Source organism: Chinchilla lanigera, unplaced genomic scaffold (assembly GCF_000276665.1).
Source record: "Chinchilla lanigera isolate Chin_1 unplaced genomic scaffold, ChiLan1.0 scaffold00086, whole genome shotgun sequence".
Classification (NCBI taxonomy): domain Eukaryota; kingdom Metazoa; phylum Chordata; class Mammalia; order Rodentia; family Chinchillidae; genus Chinchilla; species Chinchilla lanigera.
The window spans coordinates 3,750,309-3,774,213 of NW_004955487.1; the positions used below are offsets into that span (position 1 = coordinate 3,750,309).

The following is a 23,905-nucleotide window of genomic DNA, read 5'->3' on the forward strand; positions in this document are numbered from 1 at the left end:
TATATATATATATATTACTTTTTCTCATTTTTCTCCAATGAGCACAAGTTGGAGAGTACTTTTTAAAGCAGAAACAGCCCAAGAGTGGTGGTACACGCCTATAATCCCAGCACTGAGGAGGCTGAGGCAGGAAGGTCACCATGAGTTTGAGGCTATATGATGAGTTTAAGCCAAAGGCCAGCCTGGACAACACAGTAAGACTCTGTCTCCAAAAAGACAGCCTTCATGGTGAAGAAAAATATTGACTTGGGGCTCAAGCACAGAAAAAAGAACTGGAGACATCATCTACCCAGGTCCGCACAGCTGCAGATGGTGCCTCACAACTGTAGATGTTACACAAAAACCATTCAGTCGCTGGGCTGGGGATATAGCTCAGTGGCACAGCACTTGCCTGCCTGGCAAACACAATATTATGACTTCACCTCCCCAGTATCAAAAAGAAAAAAAAAAAAGACCATTCAGTCATGGCGACATCAAGGATACCTTCTCATCCCCAACCCAGCACGCTCATGATAACCGAAATCCCGTCAAATTCAAATCTAGCTTTTCTGCCTTTCCATTTACTGAAGTGAAATTTCAAATGCATTACACTGTAGTATTTCATAAGCCATGTCTATGGCCGTATTAATTGTATAGTATGCTGGTCTAGCTGAATCTAAGTACATTGCTGTACCAAATCAAGATCTCTTGGAACAACAAGCTGCTGCAGTGGCTTCCGGCTCTGAGCGACGCACCTTTGCACACACTCCCAACGGAGCTCTGCCTGCCTCAGTCCTTCAGGATTGACACTTAAACCTCTGCCAGATCATCTACTTTACCTCGGCTTGATCAGCTAGCAGGGAACACTTACTTCCTTCAGCTTTCTTATCTTGGAAGGTTTTCTGGGAACTATATGAATATAACTGCAAAAAAAAAGAAACAAAGGAGAAAATCCAATTAGAAGGTAAATATTTAGATAGGAACCCTGGGCCATATTATAGAGGATAAAAAGGCTTCATCCTTTTTGGAATGAAAATAGACAACCCCATACCTCTGTCCGGACCAGGAGTCACGTTAGTGTGCAATAGCAATGCTGCCGTGGGACAACTTTCCAGCTTGCCCCACTGGAACTGTCTCTTAAACACTCTTAGAAATTACCTAATTTTTTTTTTAATTTTTGCAGTATGAAAAATCAAAATGCCAACCTTATGACCACCTGTATTCCCAACCCATTCTTTGTTTGGTTGGTTGGGTTTTTTTATTTTAAAAATTTAAAAACTGTCAAAACAACAATGAAGGCAAAATAAAAACAGCACAAAAACAACAAAAATGATACATGATCTCAAAACAAAATGATAGAAATTTACTGTTCCTCTCAATAAACCACAGATATCAACAATACACCTATTCCAGCTATATATATATATATACCTTATATATACATATATATATACTTTATATATACATACAAATTTTGTTTTTCATTTTAAAAAACAAAGTAACAAAAACAAATATATAAACAAAACAGCATAGGGAGCAATAAAAATGATACAGAATTTCAAAACTTGGTGATAGGATATTAACAATGGTTATACTACACAATGTCATCTTCAAAATGGTTAGATATAGGCATGCAAGATTGATCAAATAATTACACACAACAGTTTCTTTTCTTTGTTTTTAATTTTAAAACTGAGTCATTCAGTTGCCTACTCCGTGCTGGAACTTACAACCCTCCTGTCTCAGCCTCCCAGAGTGCTGGGATCATAGGCATGTGCTATCACACCTGGTTCTAAGGCCTTTTTTAAAAAAACGTATCCTTGGGGCTGGGGATTTAGCTCAGTGGCAAAAGCGCCTGCCTGGCAAGCGCAAGGTCGTGAGTTCGGTTCCCGGTACCGGAGAAAAAACCAAAAAATAAAAAAAATTTTAAAAAAAACATATCCTTATAAGACAAGGTTTGGGAGATCACAAATGTTCCCAGCACTCAGGAGGCTATGCTAGGAGGATCACAAGTTCAAGGCCACCCTGGGTTATATAATGAGTTCAAGTGCAGCCTGAACTGTATAGTGGACCCTAAATCAAAAACCCAAAAATATATGAGTTCCACTAATACCATATTTGACCCCTGGGGATTTTTGAAGAGCCTTCCATATTTCCCCTTTTTTTTTTGGTCTTTTTTATTTTTAGTCTTTTTTGAGACAGGGTCTCCTTATGCAGTTCAGGATGGCCTTGAGCTCACTTTATAGCCCAGGCCAGTCTCAAACTTGCAACGATCCTCCTGCCTCAGCCTCCCGAGCGCTGGGATTACAGGCGTGCACCACCACACCCAGCCATAGTTCTCAAAAATTAAAAAAAAAAAATGCCAGGTGTGGTGCTGCACACCTATAAATTCTTTTGATATTTTAAATGATAGTAATACCTTAAGGTTTATATCTGATGTGAAGACTTCTTCCAAGTATTAAAATGAAGTTATAAGCTCACAGACAATATCCTGATTTAGATTTTGTATGAATATGACTTTCTCCACAAAAGAAATAACTACGATGTTGGCTTTATAGAGCCTTTCTTTTTTGAGAAGTAATCAATAGCCTTTTGTCCTACACAAAAAAAAAGGCATGAAGAAATCTCTAATTTACTCTAGAAAAAGTGGGAAGTATCTGAACACTGGGTGGGTGTCAGGGAGATTTTATAGTGTCTGTCTCCTCCCACAACCCCATGGCGATGAGGGTTGGGGCCCTCTGTGTACCCTCAGACCCATTCTTCCTGAGAACTCCGCCTCGGCACCCTCGTCTGCCGCTGCACTTGCTGCCAGCACCTATAGTTTCACTCCCCGCTCCCAACTCGTCTGCCTCCAGCCAACTGAACTGGTTCCAGCTCGCCGCTGCCTCCCTCCACAGCCTTCTGCTTCCACGCCTGTCCTGATGGCGTCGTCTAACACCCACTCGAGACGGCTGTCAGCAACTCCTTCTAAGAAGCTGAAGTATACTGGCTGGGGCAGGCGGGTATTTTCTGTTACAGCTTCAGAGCCCATGAGCTCGTGGCACAACTTGGATCAGAATTCTTGGTGAAAGTTCATCTTCACTGTTCAATGGCGAGCACAGCCCATGTTCCTCTGTAACCACCTACCCGTTTAATGACTGTCCCTACTTATGATCCAGACGCATCATTTAGACCTTCAACCCGTCTTTTATTTTTGTAGATGTCTGTACATCTTGTTTATAGCGCCTCAGTGTCTTTTTGGTACGGTACACCTTGTAATACAGCACCAGAACTGCTGCTGATCATGCTGTACAGTGTGGTACTGCACTTCCAAGTTCTGTTCTACATTACAGTACAGCACGCAAGCGTTAGGCAAATAAAGGCAAGGCCATCAAGGTGGCGCTCCCCTGACCGTCTCTTTGTTCTGAATATTGCAATGTACACACAATGTGTAATTCCTCACTGAGTGACCCACTTACCTAACAGCCTACATGCAGGAGTGGAGCTCAGTTGTTAAATGAGGAATGTCTGTACTGAATACTAGATTCTGGTAAGAAACCATAAGTTCTAGCTATAATTAACATCCCACTGATCCTGAAAAAATAACCACAAACATCAGGCATGGTGGCACATGCCTGTAATCCCAGCACTTGGAAGGCTGAGGCAGGAGGATTACTGTGAGTTCAAGGCCAGCCTGAATTAATAACAAGACCTTATCTCAAAAAGCCAAAAAAAAAAAAAAAAAAAAAAAACCAGAAAATCTCATGTCTGAAAAGGAATATGTTGTCAGGCCCATCCCAGAGATGCATTTCAACCTAAAATGCTATGAAGTTAATTGAGACTCCTCTCACCATTTATGGTTATGACTTTCCCCAAAAAATAATAGCATGCTCTAGAACATATAAAAAAATTGAAAAAAGTCAGGCACCCCCAAATTGAAAGACCCAGTCCAAAAATGGGCATCTGAGATGAATGCACACTTCTCAGGTGAAGAAATACAAATGGCAAATAAATATATGAAAAAATGTGCAACATCATTGTACAAATGCAAATGCAAATTAAAATAACACTGAGATTCCATCTCACCCCAGAAAGAATGCTGTCATCAAGCAATTAACCAATAACAAATGCTGGCAGGCCTCTGGAAAAGAAAGGAACACTTCAGTGTTAGTGAGAGTGCAGACTGGTGCAATCACTGTGGAAATCAGTGTGGAGATGCCTCAAAAAGCTAGGATTAGAAGCCCCATTTAACCCAGCTATTCCCTTTCTGGGTATTTTTCCAGAAGAATTAAAAACATCATACCACAGTGATATATGTGTACCCATGTTTATAGCAACACAATTTGTCATAGCTAAATCTTGGAAACAACCCAAATGCCCATCAATCAAGGAATGGATTAAAAAGATGTGACCTTTTTATACCATGGAGTACTACTCAGCCATAAAGAAGGATAAACTCAAAGCTTTTATAGATAAATGGATGCAACTAGAAACCATATTCATAAATTAAATAAACATGTATAAACATCATACTGTGTCCCTAGTGTGAGAAACTGAAAGAGCAGATAAGATCCAAAATCTACAATAGATATTCTGAAAGGGAAAGAAACTACCCAAAAGGAAAGAACAACTAGGATGGGGAAAAGGAGAAAAGAAGGAAGGGAGAAAAAATACATATCAATATATAGAGAGAGACACATAAGATAGCTGATAGTTATACTACAAATTTTCTTTAGTTCATTGAAGAGAACGGTTTGTACTTATATTGTTTGATCAGTCTTGCATGGCTATATCTTGTAATCTGAGCAATTACTTTGAGGATAACAATATGCAATATATTAACCATTGTTAATTTCCTATTATCTTGTTTTGAAATTCTGTATCATTGTTTTTACTTTTTTTTCTCTTTAAAAGAAAAAGGAAAAAAACAATAGCACCTAAAGTGTTAAATGTGCATCTTTGCCAATGCTGTTAAAATGTGCCATTCAACTGTACTCAGTTTTTATCTTTTTTTTTTCTTTTTCTTTTTGAGACAGGGTGTCTCTCTGCAGTTCAGGTTGGCCTTGAACTCACTCTGTAGCCCAGGCAGTCCTTGAACTCCCAGTGATCCTCCTGCCTCAGCCTCCTGAGTGCTGGGATTACAGGCGTGCGCCACCACACACAGTGACTTGTTTAATTCTCATATTGTTTTGGTTTTGGTTTTGGTTTTGGTTTTGGTTTTGGTTTTGGTTTTGGTTTTGGTTTTGGTTTTGGTACTGGGAATCGAACTCAGGACCTTGCACTTGCCAGGTAGGCATTGTACCACTGAGTTATCTCACAGGCCCCTTCGTTTTTCATCTTTTTGGTTCAAAAACTCAAACCTCAAGCTGCTCATTTAACTCAGAGCATCCTTGTCAGGGAGCAGTCCTGGCATTTGGGAGAAATGGACATTCTCTGTGGAGCACGGCCCGTGGCCCCATCCTCCCAGAGGAAATTCCCCACATCACTGACAGAAAAGGAGAGAGTCACAGAAAGCAAGCACACAAGGAAAGGCAGGGCGAGGAGGGAGACTCAGCCGGGCAGAGGGCGGGAGCAGCAGCGACGGCCGGGCTTAGACACAGCCCGGCAGGTCCATCGCCCAGCCGCAAAGGGGGCTGAGCTCCAACTCGAGTCCTGTGGAGGTAATAGGAGGCTCCTTGGGGCCGTGACTTTGAGTGAAATAACGCAGGCACACGGCTGAAGTAGCCCGTGGTTTCTCTTCTGTGAGAAACTCAAAGTATAAATAAATTCAAGGGTAAACTAAAAGATAGAAAATCTTTTGCAGATGGGAAGGGGGCCAAGAGGGGGAGGGGCGGGAGAGTGGGGAAAGGGGATGACGTGTTGCGCGCCCGTGAGATGTGTTCTGTTCATACACCAACCCGATACCAGGAACGCGATCGCAGGACCCACCCACCCCCAGTCCGGTCCTGGAAACTGAACCCAGCCCTCAAGCCCTGAGCTCCACCTCCAACCCCTTTCAGGCTGGGCTGCAACCGCAGACGCTCCTGCCTCCGCCTCCCTTTTGGAACGCACACTTACTCGAGTTTCTTGAAGCGTTCGCGGCCCGCCGCCACGTACTTGGCTCCCGTCTGCACCGCATCGAGCTCAAGCACCTGGTGGCCCCGCGTGGGCGTGTAGAGGCGCCGCACCCCAAAGGGCACAGCCACGTGATCGGTCAGCTGCTCCAGCAGCGCCTCGAACGTGGCCACGCGGCGCCGCGAGAGCACGAACTTGCGGCCCATGTAGAACTGGTCCCCGTTGCGGTACACGAGGATGGTCTTGGCCGGCGTGGTGTCCACCAGCGGTCGGGGCCCGCGCGTGCCCATGCCGTGCGCTCCAGGGAGGCCGAGGCAGGACGGTTCGGCTGCGCAGCCCAAGCCGCGGGGCGCGGGACTGACTACCGGGCCCAAGGGGTGCGGCACAGCGCTGACGCGGGCGATTGTGACCCCGACGCCCCCGGGACAGGGGTGACAAGGGATAGGGCAACAGGAGGCGCTACAGCAAGCAAGGGGACAGCGAGATGTTTTCCCAATGGCTTTGCTGGCTTTCAACAAACCCTCAAAGACAGACTATCTGTACCTGCTGAATCTACACACAGAGGGTCCTCAACACTATACAGTAAATATCGACATTTTCTTGTTTTTAAAAAACCGGGCATGATGGTGCACGCCTGTCATCCCAGCACTCAGGAGGGCTGAGGCAGGAGGATCATCATGAGTTTAAGGCCAGCCTGGGCTTCATCATGAGTTCAAAACCAGCCTAGACTACATAGTGAGGCCCTGTCTCAAAAACGGAAAAGCTACAACAAAAAATGTTACCCGCGAAGAGTCCACCTACTGTTTCACAGCCACAACCAATTTTATTTTCCAGCAAGGGACGGAACCCAGAGCCACTGCACAGAACTTCATGCCCCACCCTTGTTTGTTTTTGTATTTCCAGACAGGGTTTCACTCAGCTGCTAAACTGCCCAGGCTAGGCTCCAACTTCCGATCCTCCTGCCTCAGCCTCCTAGAGTGTTTTGAACATATGTGGCCCTTCACGGCCACAGTTCATTGTGGACCCAGCACAACACAACGCTCTTTGCGCCACCAGCACTTTATTAGCTGCGGGGCCTCAAAGCCCGGGGAGCAGAGGCTACAGGCTGGCCTTGAAGGCGGCCTTCACGGCGAAGCGCAGAGTTGGCTTCTCCCGGGGCCGCAGAAGGCAGATGGAGCTGGGGAAGCCGAGCAGCCGCAGGCGGCTCACTCCCCCGTCGGGGGCAATGCTGAGCCTGGCGTGCGTGATGACGTCCTGCAGCTCCAGCGTGAGGCTGTCGAACAGGTGGCTCTGGTTGGGCAAGAGCTACAAGAAAGGAGGCCAGAGGTTGGGGCAGGGTTAGGTGGCCCAGAACATCATCATGCCCCTCGTGGTGGCGCAAACCTGGCCTTCCAATGCTTGGGAGGCTGAGGCAGGAGGATTGCTGGGACTTCGAGGCCAGCCTGGGCTCCATAGAAAGACTGTCTCAAAAAAAGACTTAAAAGAAAAAAAAAGTGATCCAGTGACAACTTGGTTTAGAAATCTGTTACCCGGAGAAGATGCTCAAATAATACTGGCATGAGTACTCAGGGTCTCACTATGTAGCCTAAGCTGGCCTCCAACTCACAGCAATCCTCCTGCCTCAGCCTCCCTACTACTGGGATGACAGGCATGTGCCACCACACCCAGCCATTGTTGGCTGTGTTTAGTAGGTAAGTAGACAAGTCAAGCAGATGAGGAGGTCGCCTGGTGAGTCTCCATGGTGACAAGGAGCAGGCCTGGCCCGAACAGATTCCCCACCCCCCTGCCAGGTCAAAGATGCTTCTGGAACATCTCACAGCACCCCGCCATCACCAAGTACAGCCCTTAGAGCTGTAAGTGTGCTCGACTCCCCTGTAAATGGTTTAATAGAACACAAAAACATTTTCACACTTACATATTTTTAGCACATAACTTTAATAAAAGTATGTGGTGATGCACGCCTGTAACCCCAGCTCTCTGGGAGGCTGAGGCAGGAAGGTTGCAAATTTAAACCCAATCTGGGCAATTTAGCAATTTAGCAAAACTCTGTCTCAAAATAAATACATACATAAGGGCTGGGGGTGGAGTCCAGTCAGATCCTGACACCGCCACAGCACTCAGAGGCGGCTCCTAGCCCGGGCCATACCCACCTTGGTGACCGGCAGCAGCGGCTTCCACTTTGTGGCTGGCAGAAGCCACTGGCACTTGGCCGCGTCCTCCTCCTCCTGCGTGGTCAGGACGCAGCCGTCCACCTTGCAGTTGTCCGGAGAGTTCCCTGTGGAGCAAAGGGACACTGTGTGGGCCATGCCTGTCCCCAGGCTGCACTCACCTTCTGGCACGCTGGGGTTTTTAATCAGGTTCGAAATGCAGCAAATGCCATCCGTGGTGGCACAGGTTTGTAATCCTAGCACTGGGGAGGCTGAGGCAGGAGGATCACTGAGAGTTCAGCTTGGCCTTTATGGTTCAAGGCCAGTCTGAACTACACAGCAAGACACAGCCTCAAAAAAAAAAAAAAAAAAAAAAAAAAAAACAAACCTAGATGCATGGGGTGGTGCCTGCCTTGAATCCTAGTGCTCTGGGAGGCTCAGGCAGGAGGATCACAAGATCACAAGTTTGAGCCCAGCCTGTGTAACTTGTAGCAACCTTAGTAAGATCCTGTTTCAAAACAAAAAACAAAGACCAGTAATGGAACTCAGCATGAAGGCTTTGGGTGCAGTCCTCAGTACCATGCAAACAAATATGTCAATACAAGAACAAATCAATCAATCAATCAATTAATAAAGCCATCTTCCAAGAGCAAGCTAACTCACCAAGACTCCTTAAAATACTACCATAATGATCAGCCTTGTGGTTGGTGTACCTTGTGCCTTGACATAATACTAATAATTGAATAAAGTCATTATGATTTGCAAGATAGTTAAAAGCCAATCTTCAAAATGAGTATGGTGGCACACACCTGCTATCCCAGCACTGAGGAGGCTGAGGCAGGAAGATCGCTGTAAGTTCGAGGCCAGCCTGGGCCAAATAGTGATTTGAAGGCCAGCCTGAACTGCATTGTGAGACTCTGTCTCAAAAGACTAAATAAATAAATACTAGTCTTCCAAAATCTGAATATAAACTGCCATATTCCTTATAGAAAGAAGTAAACAATCACACAGTACCCAATCCAGTACTCACAAAATGTCACCGAAATTACAGAAGTTTAGTCACCTCTTTTGAATTTTCTTTTTCATTTGCTTTTGTTCTTTATGTAGATCAGGCTGGCTTTGAAATCAGGATGATCGTCCTGCCTCAGCCTCCTGAGTGCTGAGATCACAGGTGTGTGCCGCCATGCCTGGCTATCCTTCTTAATTTAATGACCCATGTATAGATGTCATAAGAAAGTAAATACGAGGGGCTGGGGATTTAGCTCAGTGGCGCAGTGCCTGCCTGGCAAGCACGAGGTAGTGAGTTCAATTTCTGGTACTGGAAAAAAAAGAAAGTAAATATGGAATATCAGGGTTGCTTATCTTTTTTTTTTTTTTTTAGTCAGTGGAAGGTTCACGGCTTTTAAAACGTGTAACTTAGGGCTGGGAAGTTAGCTCAGCAGCACAGCGCCTGCCTGGCAATTACAAGGTCCTGAGTTCGATTCCCAGTACCAAAAAAATTTAAAAAGTATAGCTCGATGCCTGAAATTCACACCTGGGGAAGAAATAGTTGCTTCAGCCCAAAACATGTGCTAGGAGGCTGCCCTTCCCTTGTCAGCCTGGACTCATGAACTTTGGAATCCCTGGGTCCTACTGTGCACCTGGGAAAGCAGGGTGAGCCGAAAGTGCCTGCTGCAAATCACCACGGGCGAGCTGAGTGGGGAAGGCAGGTGCAGACCCTCCAGCCCCCCCCCACAGGATACCCCGCCTTCAGAATAAGCACTCCTGCCCCATTCTAGGTGCTTCCTATGGCCTTGAATTTACCTTTAAAATGTTTAGTGTCTACTTCGATTTGCGTTATAACCCCAGGATGCGCCAACCGGAAGACAGCCCATTCACACCCTGGAACCAGGAGAAGGCCATTCGCATCCGCCTGGGATTAGAAAAGGGGAGGGGGAGGGGTGGGGGAGGGAAAGGGAAACGGGGAGGGAAATCAATTTAGAGTCTTTCGAGAATCCAATCCCGGAACCCAGAAGGTAAAAAGAAGCCCCAGCGCGACATCTTCTCTGTGCTCACCTCCGCTCCTCTCTGACTACTTCTCTTACCCATTTACCTGACGTGTACCGCGCACTGTGTGCATACCGCAGCTTCACCACCACTCCTTAAATGCCGCACCTCTGCTCCCGAGCCCACTCGGTACTCGGGAAGTTTTTGAAAATTGCAAGTATGATTTTCTACACCAACTATGGACGCCTACAGGATGTCATGCAGGAAATGATCTTTGTCTCACCCAGCTCACAGGGCCTCCGGTAGGTTTTTCTGACTATTCAAAGTCAGAATCTCCTGGTCACATCTGTCCCAATACATGATCCACCTCCAAACCGCCATCCCAAGCAAGGTGAGTCTTCCAAGATTCCAGGGCGATATGCACACTGAGAAGCGTTTGCTTTGGTCACCTGGTCTCAGCTTGGCTACTGACCCCATGAACAGCTAAACTGATTATAGCACCTCTACCAAGTCACAAGTTTGCACAAAACTGCATAGTAAAAAGTATCAAACTCAGGCATGGAGATGCATGCCTGTAATCCCAGCATTCTGGGAGGCTGAGGCAGGAGGATTGCAAGTTCCAGCCCAGCCTGAAAAACTTAGTGACTTAGAGAGAACCTGTCTCAAAATTTAAAAATTTCAGAAGTGCTGGGGATGTAGCTCAGGGTGAAGGCCCTGGGTTCAACCCCCAGTACTGTACCACAAAAAAAAAAAATTAGACTCATGTCTTTATCTCCAATTCTACCAGAAAATTTGCTCCTAGCTTTTGTATTATTAAAGTACAGATATTTTTGTTTCTTTGTTGAAGAAACTCAGTTTTCCAGAAAGGTGTTAGAGCAACTGTTGATGGCCAGACAGTACAATAGAAATTTGGAAAATGTGAATGATAGCAACAAACAATTAAAACAATGCCAAGGACATTTCAAAAAAAAGTGGAAGCTTCTTTGATGGAAATTAAAGAGAAAAATGTACTAAAATACTTTTTTGTTGTTGTTGATCTCGTTGCTTTTAGCTTTTGAGACAGGGTCACTATGTAGCTCTGGCTGGCCTCGAACTCATGGTGCTCTTCCTGCTTCAGCCTCTTGAGAGCTGGGATTAAAGGCATGTGCCACCTCACCCGGCTAAAGACACTTCTCAGGAAAACTTGAAGTTGTCGCTGTTGTCGCTCTTACTTCTAACACGGGTGGCCGGTCCAGCCGCCTCGCGGTCTCCCAGCCGTCCGCTGTGGACTTGGCCCTGCCGACTCCTGCAGGGAAAACTTGCACTCACGCTGTTGCCCAGGGCTTCACGTGTGCCGGGACGAAGGCATGGAGTCATCACATTTCAGACCCCCCAGAGCTGAGCCCTGCTACACAAATCATTTTGTTTAAAGCTGATGTTTCAGTAAAAACCATAGAATTAGTAACTTTTCCTTTTCTTTTGGTAGCAAGAACCTAAGCCCAACACGGAAGGCCACTTACACGGATTCTCCTGTCCTCCACCCTGTGCTGCTGCATGGTCCCTTCGTCCTGCTTGTCCTGGGCACTGAGGCACCTGACACTGGCACCCACACTTCTGTGTAAAAGCTACCTCCCAGAACCCTTCTCACCTATCATGTTGTTGGGGTGTCCAAAGTGGGCATTGCTAAATCCTACACAGACGCCCCCAAAAGCGATGGCCACCAAGTCCACAGGTTCTTTGGGGTCTGTGGCAACCCAGTCTCTCTGTCCAGTGCCATACACTCTGAGGCGTGCAATCCCACCGTCTGGAAAGGAAAATTACCTTCATTATTGACAGGGAAGTGGCCGCTGGTGCACTGGGACCTGGAAGGTCCTCCAGTCTGCTCCAAGATCATCTCCTGCTAGACTCTGCCATCCCTACCTCACACCTTACTACACAGTGCAACACTGTAAATACAGCACACCAACTGCCCCAGGGCCTTTGCGTGACATCACCTTGCACCAGAACAACATTCCCTGAACTCCAAGACTACTTGTCACACTTGGGTCTCAATGGAAGGGCCATGGCCTCAGAGAAGCCTTTCCTGTCACCCACAGAGGTCCTCTCCTGCCACAGCCTGGCTTCCCAGGGGAGCTTTATCATGTCTCCCTGCTTACTTCACCCTAGCTCTAATCACAGTCTGTCACCACTTTTTTTGTTTGCTTTTCTTTTTTTTTTTTAAGTACCCATGAATACCAGTCTCTCAAGCTCAGAGTACAGAATCCTTAGCCAGGCATAGCAGCACATGCCTAAAATCCCAGCACTCAGGAGGCTGAAGCAGGACAATCACCTGTGCTACATAGTGAGCTCAAGGCCAGCCTGAACTGCATAGTGAGACCCTGTCTTTAAAAAAAAAAAAAAAAAAACAAGAAAGAGAGAATGAGAGAGAGGCTTTTGGCATGATAGTGTAAGGAGCTCTCTCTACTGACCTGCTCCCTGAGAAGCTGCAGTTACAATGCAAAGCACTTCAAGTCTCTGAAAGTGGTCCTTAGAGCACACAGCAAATGAAGTAGCATTCATTCAAGGATGTCTGCTAAGACTCAGCAATCCACCATGTCGATAACACAAATACTGACACAAACCACATGAGCATCTCAATCAACATAGAAAAAAGCATTTGGCAAACTCCAACACCTTCTCATCATGAAAATACCCAATGGATGAGACTTTCATAACCTGATGAAGGGTGTCTATGAAAAGCCATGGGTGATCACATATTTAATGGAAAAAACCTAAATGCTAATTCCCACTAAGGTCAGCAATCAGACCTGGACTTTTAGTTCCTGTCACTCTAGTCCACACTGCAGTAGAGATTCTAGCCAGGATCATTTGTGGAGCAGAAAGAGAAAGAGAATCCTTATTGGAAAAGAAGAAGAAAAACTGCTACTACTCACATAGAGCATGATCATGTATGCAGAAAATGTTTATGCCGCTTAAACATTACTAATACAAAAATATTCAGAAAGGTTGGAGGGTACAAGATCAAATTTAGCAAAAGAAGTGAGAAGTTCCCCTCTTAGAACTGCAAAGTATTCTTGAAATGAGTTAAAGGAAGTCTAAATAAACAGGAGGACAAGGCCAGGCATGGTGGTGCACACCTATAATCCCAGCAGTTGGTAGGCTGAAGCAGGAGCATTTCTGCAAGTTCAAGGCCAGCCTGGGCTATATAATGAGCTCAAGGCTGGTCTGAACTACATAGTGAGATCTTGTCTAAGTAAATAAGCAGGAGGACATCCCATGTTCATGGACTGGAAGACTTAATTCCCTCTAGATAGCAGTACCCTCAAATCTACACATTCAGTATGAGATTCACTGTGAGAATCCCAACTAGCTTCTTTGTAGAAGTTGACAAGCCAATTCCAAATGTGTGGACTCGCAAAAGATTCAAAACAATCTTGGAAAAGAAAAAAGGTCTGTAAGATTCATGATTTCCAACTTACTGATACCAATCCTACCATGTGTTACTGGTATAAAAGACTGAAAAATAGGTCAGTAGGGTAGAATTGAGAGTTTGGAAATAAACCCTTGCGTCAACTAATTTTCCACAAGGAATGCAGAGTCATTCAACTGGGAGACAAGAGCATTTGCAACATTTAGTCTGAGACAATCGATATCCAACATAATAAAAATGAAAGAAGTGTAATCCCTACCTCACACTATCTACAAAACTTAATTCAAACTTGAACAAAGATGTAAATCTAAAATGTAAATAATCTTCATTTTTGGTCAAAAGTGTAAATCTATAGAACACTGAGAAAAAAATCATGTAGGACAAATATTCTTAGTCTTGAATTTGACAGTGATTCCCAGATGTAACTCCAAAAGAATGAGCAGCAAAAAGAAAAAACATACTGAACTCCACCAAAATCAAAACCTGCTGTGTGCTTCCAAAGGCACTCCCAAGAAAGTGAAAAGATACTTCTGCAAAGTGCTAGAAAAATATTTGCAAATCATAGCTAAAAAAAGGGCCTTTATCTAAATTTATAAAGAAACTATATAACTCAATAATAAAAAATAAAAGCTAAGTTTAAAAATGAGCATATTGGGCATGCTTGTGCTTGCCTGTAACCCCAGCACTCAGGGAGGCTGAGGCAGAATGAATCACCATGAGCTCAGCCTGGGATACATAATAAGTTCAAGGTCAGCCTGAACTCAGACTTGAACAAAGATGTAAATCTAAAATGTACATAACTTTATCTTTGAGCAAAAGTGTAAGTCTATAGAACATTGAGAAAACAATCACATGGGACAAATATCTCATGTGGGACCCTGTCTCAAAAAATAAAAATAAATAAAATGTTCTCAAATTGGCTGTGGTGAGATTGCTCATATTTGTGCATATATTTCACTTGTATACGTCAAGTGAGTGACTTGTAAATTATGTGAATTGCATCACAATAAAGCTTCCACAAAGAAATAACATAGAGTCAGTTATAAACCACTTCAGCTGCTAGTACACTCTACCTGTGACACAGAAACTGCTGGGAAGTACCTAACCATTACACATTCAACTGGCTTGAGAATTTTTCATTTACTTCTATGGATGAGCAGCTTCAGATAATTCCCTGGAGCACAAAAGGTAAATTTCAGGGCTAAAATGCTAGAGATCTAATCAAAACAAGGGGATCTTGTTCATCTAAGGTCAAGGTTCTGCAGAAAGTCCTCACACACGCACCTGGGAAGATGTTGAGTCTCACGTGAGTCCACCTCTGCTGGGAATTGACGAGAAAGTAGTTGTGGCTGGAAGTGGGGTTTCCTGGCTTAAGCTCCGTCATGGGCACCAAGTAACTCCAGGCATCAGAATGTAGCTAAAGTGAACACAAAGTGCCAGTGATAAGCGAGCTCATCACAGGGCCATTGTGGGGATTAAGGCATAGAGATGATTTGGGATAAAAATCAATGCTGGATACTGTGTGTGGTGACACATGCCTGTAACCCCACCAGGACTCAGGAGGCTGAGGGAGAGAGATTGCCAGGAGTTCAAGGCCAGTCTGGGCTACATAGTAATACCCAGTCTCAAGAAAAAAAAGGGGGGTGCTGGGGGTTTAGTTCAGAGGCACAATGCCTACCTGGCAAGTGCGAGGTCATGAGTTTGGTTCCCAGTACCGAAAAAAAAAAAAAAGGCTGGATGCCTACAGAACACATTAATAAAAATACTAACGATGACCCAGCCCCAGGTTTAACAACAAACAGAACCAAAGCCCCTCGGGATAGGTTTTTTCTCTCACATGGATCAAAATAGCTGCCAGAGGAAGGTGGTGGGGATATGGAGATCCCTCCAGCAGCCTCAGGGTGATTTGCAGTAGAAAGCAGACTCATGATGGAAGCATTTTTTAAAAAAAAAATGGGGCCAGGCATGTTGGTACACACCTGTAATCCCAGCACTCAGGAGGCTGAGGCAGGAGGATCGTTGTGAGTTGGAGACCAGCCTGGGCTACAAAGTGCACGCAAGGCCAGCCTGAACTGCATAGTGAGACCCTGTCTCAAAAAGACAAAAAGAAAAAAAATGACGTGGCCCTATGAGTCCAGGGAGACTGCTCGGCTGAACCTGCAACAGCTTTACCTGGATAGATGTTTCTCAGACTAAAGGCCTATTTGTTGCTGCTGTTATTTCCTAGTCTGCTATGGGTGAACACTTTTATAACACAACAGAAATTAATTAGTAGACAAATTTAAACAATAATGTACCAAAATGCAAATGCTGCTTGTTTATTAAATTCATCAGACACAAGAATTGCTTTGTGGAATTGCTGTCATGCACACACACTCATATTTACAACAGCACGATTCATTACAGATAAATCTTAGAAGGGGCCTGTATGCCCAACAAGAGATGAACGATAGATAAACTGATATTTACACACCATGGAGTACTACACTGCCATAAAGGAGGATAAACCTGAGTCATTTGTAGGAAAACGAATGCACATTGAGACCATAATGTTAAGTGAGATAAATCAGATGCACAAGCTTCAATATCGCCAGGTTTCTCTTACGTGAGATAGCCGGAGTATAAATAAATTAAGAGCAGAATTTAAAAAACGTAATAGGAAGCAGGGAGACAGATTTTCCCAAGTGGAAAGGGGACCGAGAGCACAGGGAGGGAGGCAATGTGGAAAGAAACAAGCTGTGTCCCGTCCGTGCACCAACTCCCCGTGGTGAATGCCGTCAGTAAGTACTTCGAACGTGGACTAAGAAAGACTAAAACAGTTTTGAAGCGTAAAGGCTGCCTCTCGGATTCTACCTTACCTCCCAGGCCAGCAGCAGAATGCAGGCTGTGGGGAAGTGTTCTGCCCGAGCACCTGTAAAGCATGCGTGTGAAAGTAAAGGAGGTGCAGGGTAAGCCCAGCACAGGGTAGCATGGCTGTAATCTCAGCACCGGGGAGACTGAGGCAGGAAGATCATCAATCAAGTCCAGCATGGGCAATTTGGTAAGACCCTGTCTCAAAAGTGGGGCTGGAGATTATAGCTCAGTGCAAATGTCCTGAGTCCAATCCTCAGTACTGGGAGAAAAAAAAAGCAATGAACAGGGTTCCAGGGTCCAGTGTCCCAGCAGATGGCCTTGTGCAGCCAGGCCTACAGCGCTAGCTCCGTCCTATCCCCAGGATGTGACGTTGTCCTTTGGGGTAGCAGGCGTACCTCAGCGATGACATCGAACTCCTCAGGGCTGGCTGCGGTTCCTGTCCTCACCCCTCGCGGCAGCATCTCTGGCAGTTTATCTGAAGGCAGAGGGACCATTCAGGTTAGCTGGGGTGCAGAATCACAGAGGTGCTGCCCTGGATGTGAGGCGTGGCTGCTGCATTTCCCCAAGCAGGGCTAAAGGTATCATTGCTGAAGTTACAGTACCAGCTGACCACAGTAAAAGACAATGCAGCTCCTTGATGTTTAATAGATTAACAATTGCAAAAAGCCATGCTGTGCATTCAACGAGACATTTGCTCATCAAAATAGTAAATACCATCTCCACATTAGGCCAGACCAACAAACTGACCATATCACCTGAGTTCTCAGGAGTCCGCCTGAGGCTGGAACCCTGGGGCTCAGGGCCAGAAACACCCTGACTCCAGCTGCAGCCTCCGGACTCCAACTCCCAGGGTTCAGAAAAGGCAACATTCAGACCCTTGTCAGGCCCACCACACATTTGTCATGGGTCATTTCCTTACCTTCCTGATACCCCAGCCATCATGGAGGTGGGGTCTATTCCTCCCTACCAAGCCTCACAGTACTGTGCACCTAGCACTTCCAGTATAAATTTCCCCTATGCCATGATTTATCCTAAGCGCAGCACATGCACACATACGAGGTGTGATGGAAAAAACATGGTGTGTGTTAGAGAAGAAACTCATTACAGCAGAAGACACATTGTCGTGAATGCGCCTCAAAATATTCTCCTCAATTCAAACACGCTCATCCCATCATCCTTGCAACTTTCTGCAGCAGCTCTGGAGTCCTCTTTCCTAAGGGTCTTTCCTAGGTGGGATCAAAAATACAGTGAATGCTGCTGCTGAGTGCCACCCAACAGAAAGGCAGCTTTGAAAGCGCAATGCTGTGTCCTCACCCACCATAGTCACTGCATCTGGCACTGTATGACTTTTGGCTCTTCCCAAAAGTGACCATGAAAGGGAAATGTTTCAAATCCATTCAGGACATTGAGGCAGCCAGGGGAGTGCAGCAAAAGACCCTCAGGAAAGAGGACTCCAGAGCTGCCACAGAAAGTGGCAAGGATGGTGGGATGAGTGTGTTCAAAGCCAGGGGAGGATTTTTTTTTTTCTTTTTTCTTTTTTTTGGTTTTTCTCCGGTACCAGGAACCGAACTCACGACCTTGCACTTGCCAGGCAGGCGCTTTGCCGCTGAGCTAAATCCCCAGCCCCCCAGGAGAGGATTTTGAGGGGGATTCCTGGCAATGCATCTTTTATAAATTTTTAAATTTATTTAGGAAACAATCACCATTGACCACCCATTGTATAACTGCACACATTTCTTAAACAATTAGTTCAAAGACCAACCCCAGATACCAATGCGAGGAGTAAACACACAGCTGCACCAACAGAGCCTCCATAACCTGCAAGGTGCCCGCGACACAGAAGGACCTTCCTGAGAACCCCCAAGACTGCAAGGCCGCTGTGCTCACTGCAGTGGCCAGACGTGGGCTGGAGCTGGGAGCCCCAGGTGCCCAGACCTGGGCTCCCCAGGCACAGCCCGCTGCCTCCGTCCCTGCCCAGCAGTGGGCTGGCCCCATATCTTGGGGACACAAGAGCCTCCCATAGGTCAACCCCAGGAGCAAAGGAAGAATGGAATCTGAGAGGCCAGCACCTCTCACAGAGCTGAGAGTCAGGAATCGCAGGGCCTGCAGGAAGGACCTTGGCTCTGCGGCTCCATCACAGTGTAGGCTGGGACCAGTTGCTCCCCATCCAGGTCCCCCAGGAGCATGAACTCAGGGCATCATCATCCTGGGCCTCCTTCGGGCACAGTGCCCCCAACGCACCTTCTTCCAAATTGGCAGCTTGGATGGACACCCGGGGAGGGTGGTTTCCAGTGAAATGAGAGATATCCACATCAAAGCCCCGGATGATGCCCTCGATGCCCAGCCTGATGACACACCAGTCGTGACCTGTGTGCGAGAGGGACAAGGACACCAGACACCAGTGCTGGCTGGGCCAGAGGAGGCACAGCCGTGGGACTGTGGGGCCCAGTTTGGTTGCGTCTGTGGCGTCCCTGGTGAGCCATACCATCTCTCTCTGCCATTCTTCCACTCTTGCTGTGGGGACCAGCTTCCCAGTACTCACAGTGACCACTGCGTGTGATGTAGAAACCCTGGCCCCGCTGGGCCCCCATCCACACCAGGGTCACCAAGATCTCAGACTGCAGAGTTTCCTGTGGGCCCTCCACACTGCCTACCAGGATGCCCCCCACCTGTGTGCAAGGTCTGCATAGCCTCATGTCATCCTGGTGCCAACTCCCCACAAGAAAATGTACTAAACTGGGTGTAGTGGTACACGCCTGTGATCCCAGCACTCAGAAGGCTGAGACAGAAAGATCACTGTGAGTGTGAGGCCAACCTGGGCTACATAGTGAGACTCTGTCTCCAAGAAAAGAAAAGAAAATATAAAATTTAAAATGAGAGAAAAAAGAAAAAAAGGGAAAAAAGAAAAAATGAAAAAACTAATATAACACACCTTAAAATGTCTAGATGTATTGGAATCTAATACTGCCTTGAGTACTATAGAAATACAAAAATGAAAGATAGCTAATATTTCTATAATACTTTAGTAAAACAAGTCCAGTTATCAACTTAATACCTGAACTCTTTCTCTTCTATTTTTAGCATTTTTCAACTTAAAAAGGTATATCATGATTAACACTAACCAGTAACGGCCGGTATGGTGGTTCACACCTATAATTCTAGCACTCAGGAGGCTGAGGCAGGAAGATTGCTGTGAGTTCAAGGCCAGCCTGTACTACCTAGCAAAACCCTGTCTCAAAAAAAAGAGAGACTAACCAATAAAACAACAAATAAAAATGATAGCTGACCTGGCATGGTGGTGCAGGCCTATAATTCTGCTAGGGATTTCACTCTAGGAAGCTGAAGCAAGAGGATCACAATTTCCAAACCAGTCTGGGCAATTTAGCAACTTAGTAAGACTCTGTCTCAAAATGAAAAATAGAGGGTCAGGGATATAGCTCAGCGGCACAAGTGCAATGTTCTGAGTTCGATTCCCAGAACCAAAAAAAAAAAAAAAAGAAAAATAGAAGAGGGGGGCTGGGGGTGGGGTTCAGTGCAAAGGCCCTACATTCATCCCCAGTCCTGCAAAACCTAAATGAGAAAAAATAAAGACAGCAGTTTAAGGTGTGCACTGTGATAGAGGATGGGTCTTGGTTTGATTTCCAGCTCGCCTGGGTGGCTGGGTGATGTGAGCCCAGGGACTTGTCTCTATGGTAACAAGGGGAGATGGGATCACCCACTGCAGATCATGGTCCAGGGTCAAACACAGATGCTCTCAGTGAGTGACATGGGCCGTGCTGCTGCTGCCTGCTACCTGCAGCCTTCCCCAGTATTTCCATCTTCCAGGCAAAGCATGCCCCTGCCTTTCCACCTGGTGCTGGGCCAGGGGCAGGGTGCAAGCTCCCCCCCATCTCTCAGAGTCTGGGTTCACGGGGACATCAGGAGGTGAGCGCACCCCACAGACTGCAGCCCCGGCTTTAGCCTATGTCGTGCTAGGGCGGCACAGTCCCGGGCTTCTTACCTGGAACCCTCTTCCTCCTGGTCTCCCATCCATCCATCCATTTCCCAAACTCAGTGTACTCGTGTTCTTTAAAGGTAGGGCTGCAGCTCTGTAAACACGGACACGGGGTGATCAAAGTATATGGAGAATGTTTAAATGTTTTAAATGTATTACAGTAAAAGAACACATTGCTGGGCTGGGCGTGGTGGTGCCTGCCTGTGATCTCAGCACTCGGGAGGCTGAGGCAGGAAGACTGAGGCCAGTGCAGGCTACATAGTGAGACCCTGTCTCAAAAAAACACATGGCCATGATGCCCAGCATGTGACCCTCGCTCCCCACAAGCAGGTAGGTCTGAATCCACACCACTGACAAGATACACCAACGTTCCCAGGGCATGCGGCAGGGGGCAATACCTTTATGAGGTTTTCAGCAGGAGCAAAAAAGTCATCTGTTGCGAACAAAATCTAGATGAGGAGAAACAGAAGCAAAGATGAGAGAACCACAGATCGTAAACCACCGTATTTCATCGCCTGGTGACACTTGGCAGACTACAGTGAAATGGGAGGAGGCGCTGCCCCGGGAAGGTGCACTGAGGGCAGCTGAGCCACCTCCTCGCCCTCCCCGCCTGCCTTTTCTCTCTGCCCTTTCCTCTCAGTCACCTCTTTATCGGGGTGCAAAAGTGTGCACCTGAAAAGTAAACAAACCAACTTCCTTCGTAGCTGTGGTGATGGAATTACCAGGGGTTGAACCAGGACCTTGGCACTGAGCTCCATCCCCACACTTTTTCCTTATTTATTTTGAGACAGGGTCTTGCTATGTACTTGAACTCACTATGGAGCCCAGCCTGGCCTCGAACTAGAGGGAATCATCCTGCCTCAGCCTCCCTAGTGTTGAGACTACAGGCCTGTGCCAACCACACCCAGCTGGGTTTGAACTTGTGATCCTCTCCCCTCAGCCTTCTGAGTGCCCAACTTTCTTCTTTTCAAGAACCAAAGGCCTTGGAGTCTGCTTCTCCCACAAACAGAGTAATGAAAAAGAGAACAAAAAAATGAAAGAGAAGAGTCTGGCATGGTGGTGCACGCCTGTAATCCCAGCACTCCGGAGGCTGAAGCAGGAGGATTGTTGTGAGTTCGAGACGAGCCTGGGCTACAAAGTGAGCTCAAGGCCAGAGACCTTGCATAGCGAGACCCTGTCTCAAAAAGACAAAAAAAAAAAAAAAAAAAAAAAAAAAAAAAAAAAAAAAAAAAAAAAAAAAAAAAAAAAAAAAAGAAAGAAGGAAGGAAGGAAAGAATAAAGAAGAGGGAGGGAGGGGAAGGATGGGGCCCCGGGGCCACACCAGGTCACTCTTTCCCGAAGGTGGTATCCTGGTAGTGCACCCACCAGCATAGCACGGTTCCAGGTGAGGCGGTGCTGCTGGTCCTAACCAAGTGCCAGCTGGACGCCAATTTCCCGACCACCCAACCGCCCTCGAGCCAAGGGACCGCAGTCAGCAGCCTCGAGGGACAGAGCCCTGAACCCTAACTCCAGCCCAGAAACCTAAGGCAAGGATAGATGCGGCTTTTGGGGCCCCAGAGGCCTCGCCTGCTCCCTGTCCCCCAAGAAGCACTTCCAGCTTGGAGATGGTGTAAGAGACCCCAGGGCAGCACAGGGTCTTCCCTCTGCACCCTGCAGGGGTCTCTGTTCCTGGCAGCTCCGTTCTCTGCCCCTGGAGTCCAACCAGCTCCACAGTAATTTGCACCGTACCCCTTGTATCCTCCCTGTAACAAACCTCCTCACGAGGGCAGTGACTCACACCTGTCATCCCAGCACTCTGGGCGCTGAGACAGGAGGATCCAAAGTTCCAGGCCAGCCTGGGCAATTTAGTGACTTAGTGAGACCCTGCCTTAAATAAATGAAACAAAATAAAATAGAGCATTTCAGTGCAAAAGTGCTAGGTTCAATCCCCAGGACTGCCAGAAGAAAAAAAAAGTCAAGGCAAAGCTGCCCTTGCTGAGCATTGTCTCTATTTCAGAGAAAACCTGTAAGAGCATGCACTTTCTCAGGGTGCATTGCTTCAGCCAGTTCCAGCCGACCCACTTTGCCGGTTCCCTGCCATGGGAGCGGGGACCCCAGCTTGCCTTCCCTCCAACAGCCTCGCACGCCATGTCCACCAGCTGGGTGAAGTCCAGGAAGCGGGTGATCTTCCCCTCCTGCGGGGTGTCTGCCATGCTCGCTGGAAGGCAGAAGCAGGAGGAGTCAGAGCCGTCCACACCCCATCCAGACCCCGGCACAGGTTCTGCCTGCTCTCCGTGGAACTGGGTCAAAGGGGTTTTGTGTGGACCCTGAGCAGAGCTCCCTCTGCAGCATGTTCTACCCCACCGACCAGGCTTTGAGTGCTGATCAGAAAGGGGAATGTGATTTCCATTGAGTCACATTGAATCAGCTTTGTGTGCAATCAACAAACACTCCTGAACAGCTATGAAGAGGCTCTGAGTAGATATGGGTCAAAGATGAGAAGGTGTTCGCCTACCGGAGCCCACAGTCCATGCCATGAGCCATAGAGGTTTTGCCTCCTGGGATTTCGACCCTGCCCCATGAGCTGGGGTGCAGCTCTGAGGCACGGTACATGCTGGCGTGCACACGGTTCTGGGTTCATCCCAATTTCAGACCTTGTACACCCATCACCATATTCCTTGTATCCTCCCTGGGAACCCAGTCCAGCTTCCCAGCATCCGTGGTTTGAGGCTGAGGAAGTGGAGGCTTGGAGGAGCGGACCAGGGCCCAAGGGGCAGAGCTAGGGAGGGGGTGCAGGCTGTCCTGACCCTGCACCTTAGGCCTCTGCTTGGTCTTTTGTTCCTCTCTTTTTTCTGCCTGTCACAGGAAACGGAGAAAACCACATAAAAACTGAGGTCTTATAAAGGAATATTCTTAGCTGGCTGTGGTGGCCCACACTTACATTCTCAACACTAGGGAAGGCTGAAGCAGGAGGATTGCAAGTTATTAGTCTTACAAAAAAAGGATTAGAGCCACAGAACTGAGACATCAACTCTGCCTTGAAGTTACAGAAATAGGATTAATCATAGACACATATTTCCCCATGAAGCCACAGCTCTGGGTTTAACAAAAGGCCAAGAATCTTCCCTCAGGAGTGGGGATGGGAGGTATTTGACTCAAACTCAATTTAAACAAAACCTCTCACCCTTTTAGATGTGGGTGCCAGGCCTTCTGTCCCACAGCAAAAGCGAATTCATACACAATCTGTACAGTGCTCAACCTCACCCAGGAGAGCAAAGCCCAGCGTTCAAGATTGGATGTCTTGCTCCACACAAGCCAGGTAGGGTCCCATAGTGCTCGGTGCCAGCCCAGAGAGAATTTATAGGGCACAGGAGTCAGCACGGAACTTCCAGACATGCTGACCCCTGTGATGTCACAAGAGCTGCGGAGTGGGACCTGGGACAGCAGTCCTCCTCCTCGGGTCTCTGGTGACGGTGGTGGCTGGGCCTGCTCCTGAGAATATCACCCAGCTGGTGCCAGGCCCTC

General features: G+C 47.0%; 2 protein-coding genes across 7 annotated transcripts in view; both read right to left on the minus strand.

Moving 5' to 3' along the window:
* The window catches only part of Dcdc2c (doublecortin domain containing 2C), a 57,962-nt gene extending 51,601 nt beyond the window's left edge, over window positions 1-6,361 (minus strand). For all 5 annotated transcript variants that reach the window (XR_001231154.1, XR_001231153.1, XM_013504343.1 and 2 more), the window contains exons 1-2: window positions 6,016-6,361; window positions 851-902 (exon numbers count right to left, since the gene is read on the minus strand). Coding sequence is in view for 3 of the 5 variants with exons in the window: in XM_013504343.1 (XP_013359797.1) it covers window positions 851-902; window positions 6,016-6,302 (339 nt within the window). In the remaining 2 variants the exon portion in view is untranslated. The remainder of the gene's footprint in view (window positions 1-850; window positions 903-6,015) is intronic.
* Window positions 6,362-7,053: 692 nt separating this feature from the next.
* Window positions 7,054-23,759, minus strand: Allc (allantoicase). 2 transcript variants are annotated; one of them, XM_005404370.1, is made up of 12 exons: window positions 23,645-23,759; window positions 22,504-22,598; window positions 20,800-20,850; window positions 20,408-20,495; window positions 18,649-18,774; window positions 16,803-16,882; window positions 14,839-14,971; window positions 11,773-11,928; window positions 11,357-11,430; window positions 9,963-10,071; window positions 8,163-8,287; window positions 7,054-7,317 (listed from the first exon to the last, which is right to left on the minus strand). In XM_005404370.1, the coding sequence occupies exons 2-12, from the start codon at window positions 22,591-22,593 to the stop codon at window positions 7,111-7,113; spliced, it is 1,239 nt and encodes a 412-aa protein (XP_005404427.1). In that variant the 5' UTR covers window positions 22,594-22,598; window positions 23,645-23,759; the 3' UTR covers window positions 7,054-7,110. The 2 variants fall into 2 exon arrangements, with proteins under 2 accessions (XP_005404427.1, XP_005404426.1); XM_005404369.2 differs by having other exon boundaries at window positions 23,565-23,759.
* Between the last annotated feature and the right edge of the window lie 146 nt (window positions 23,760-23,905).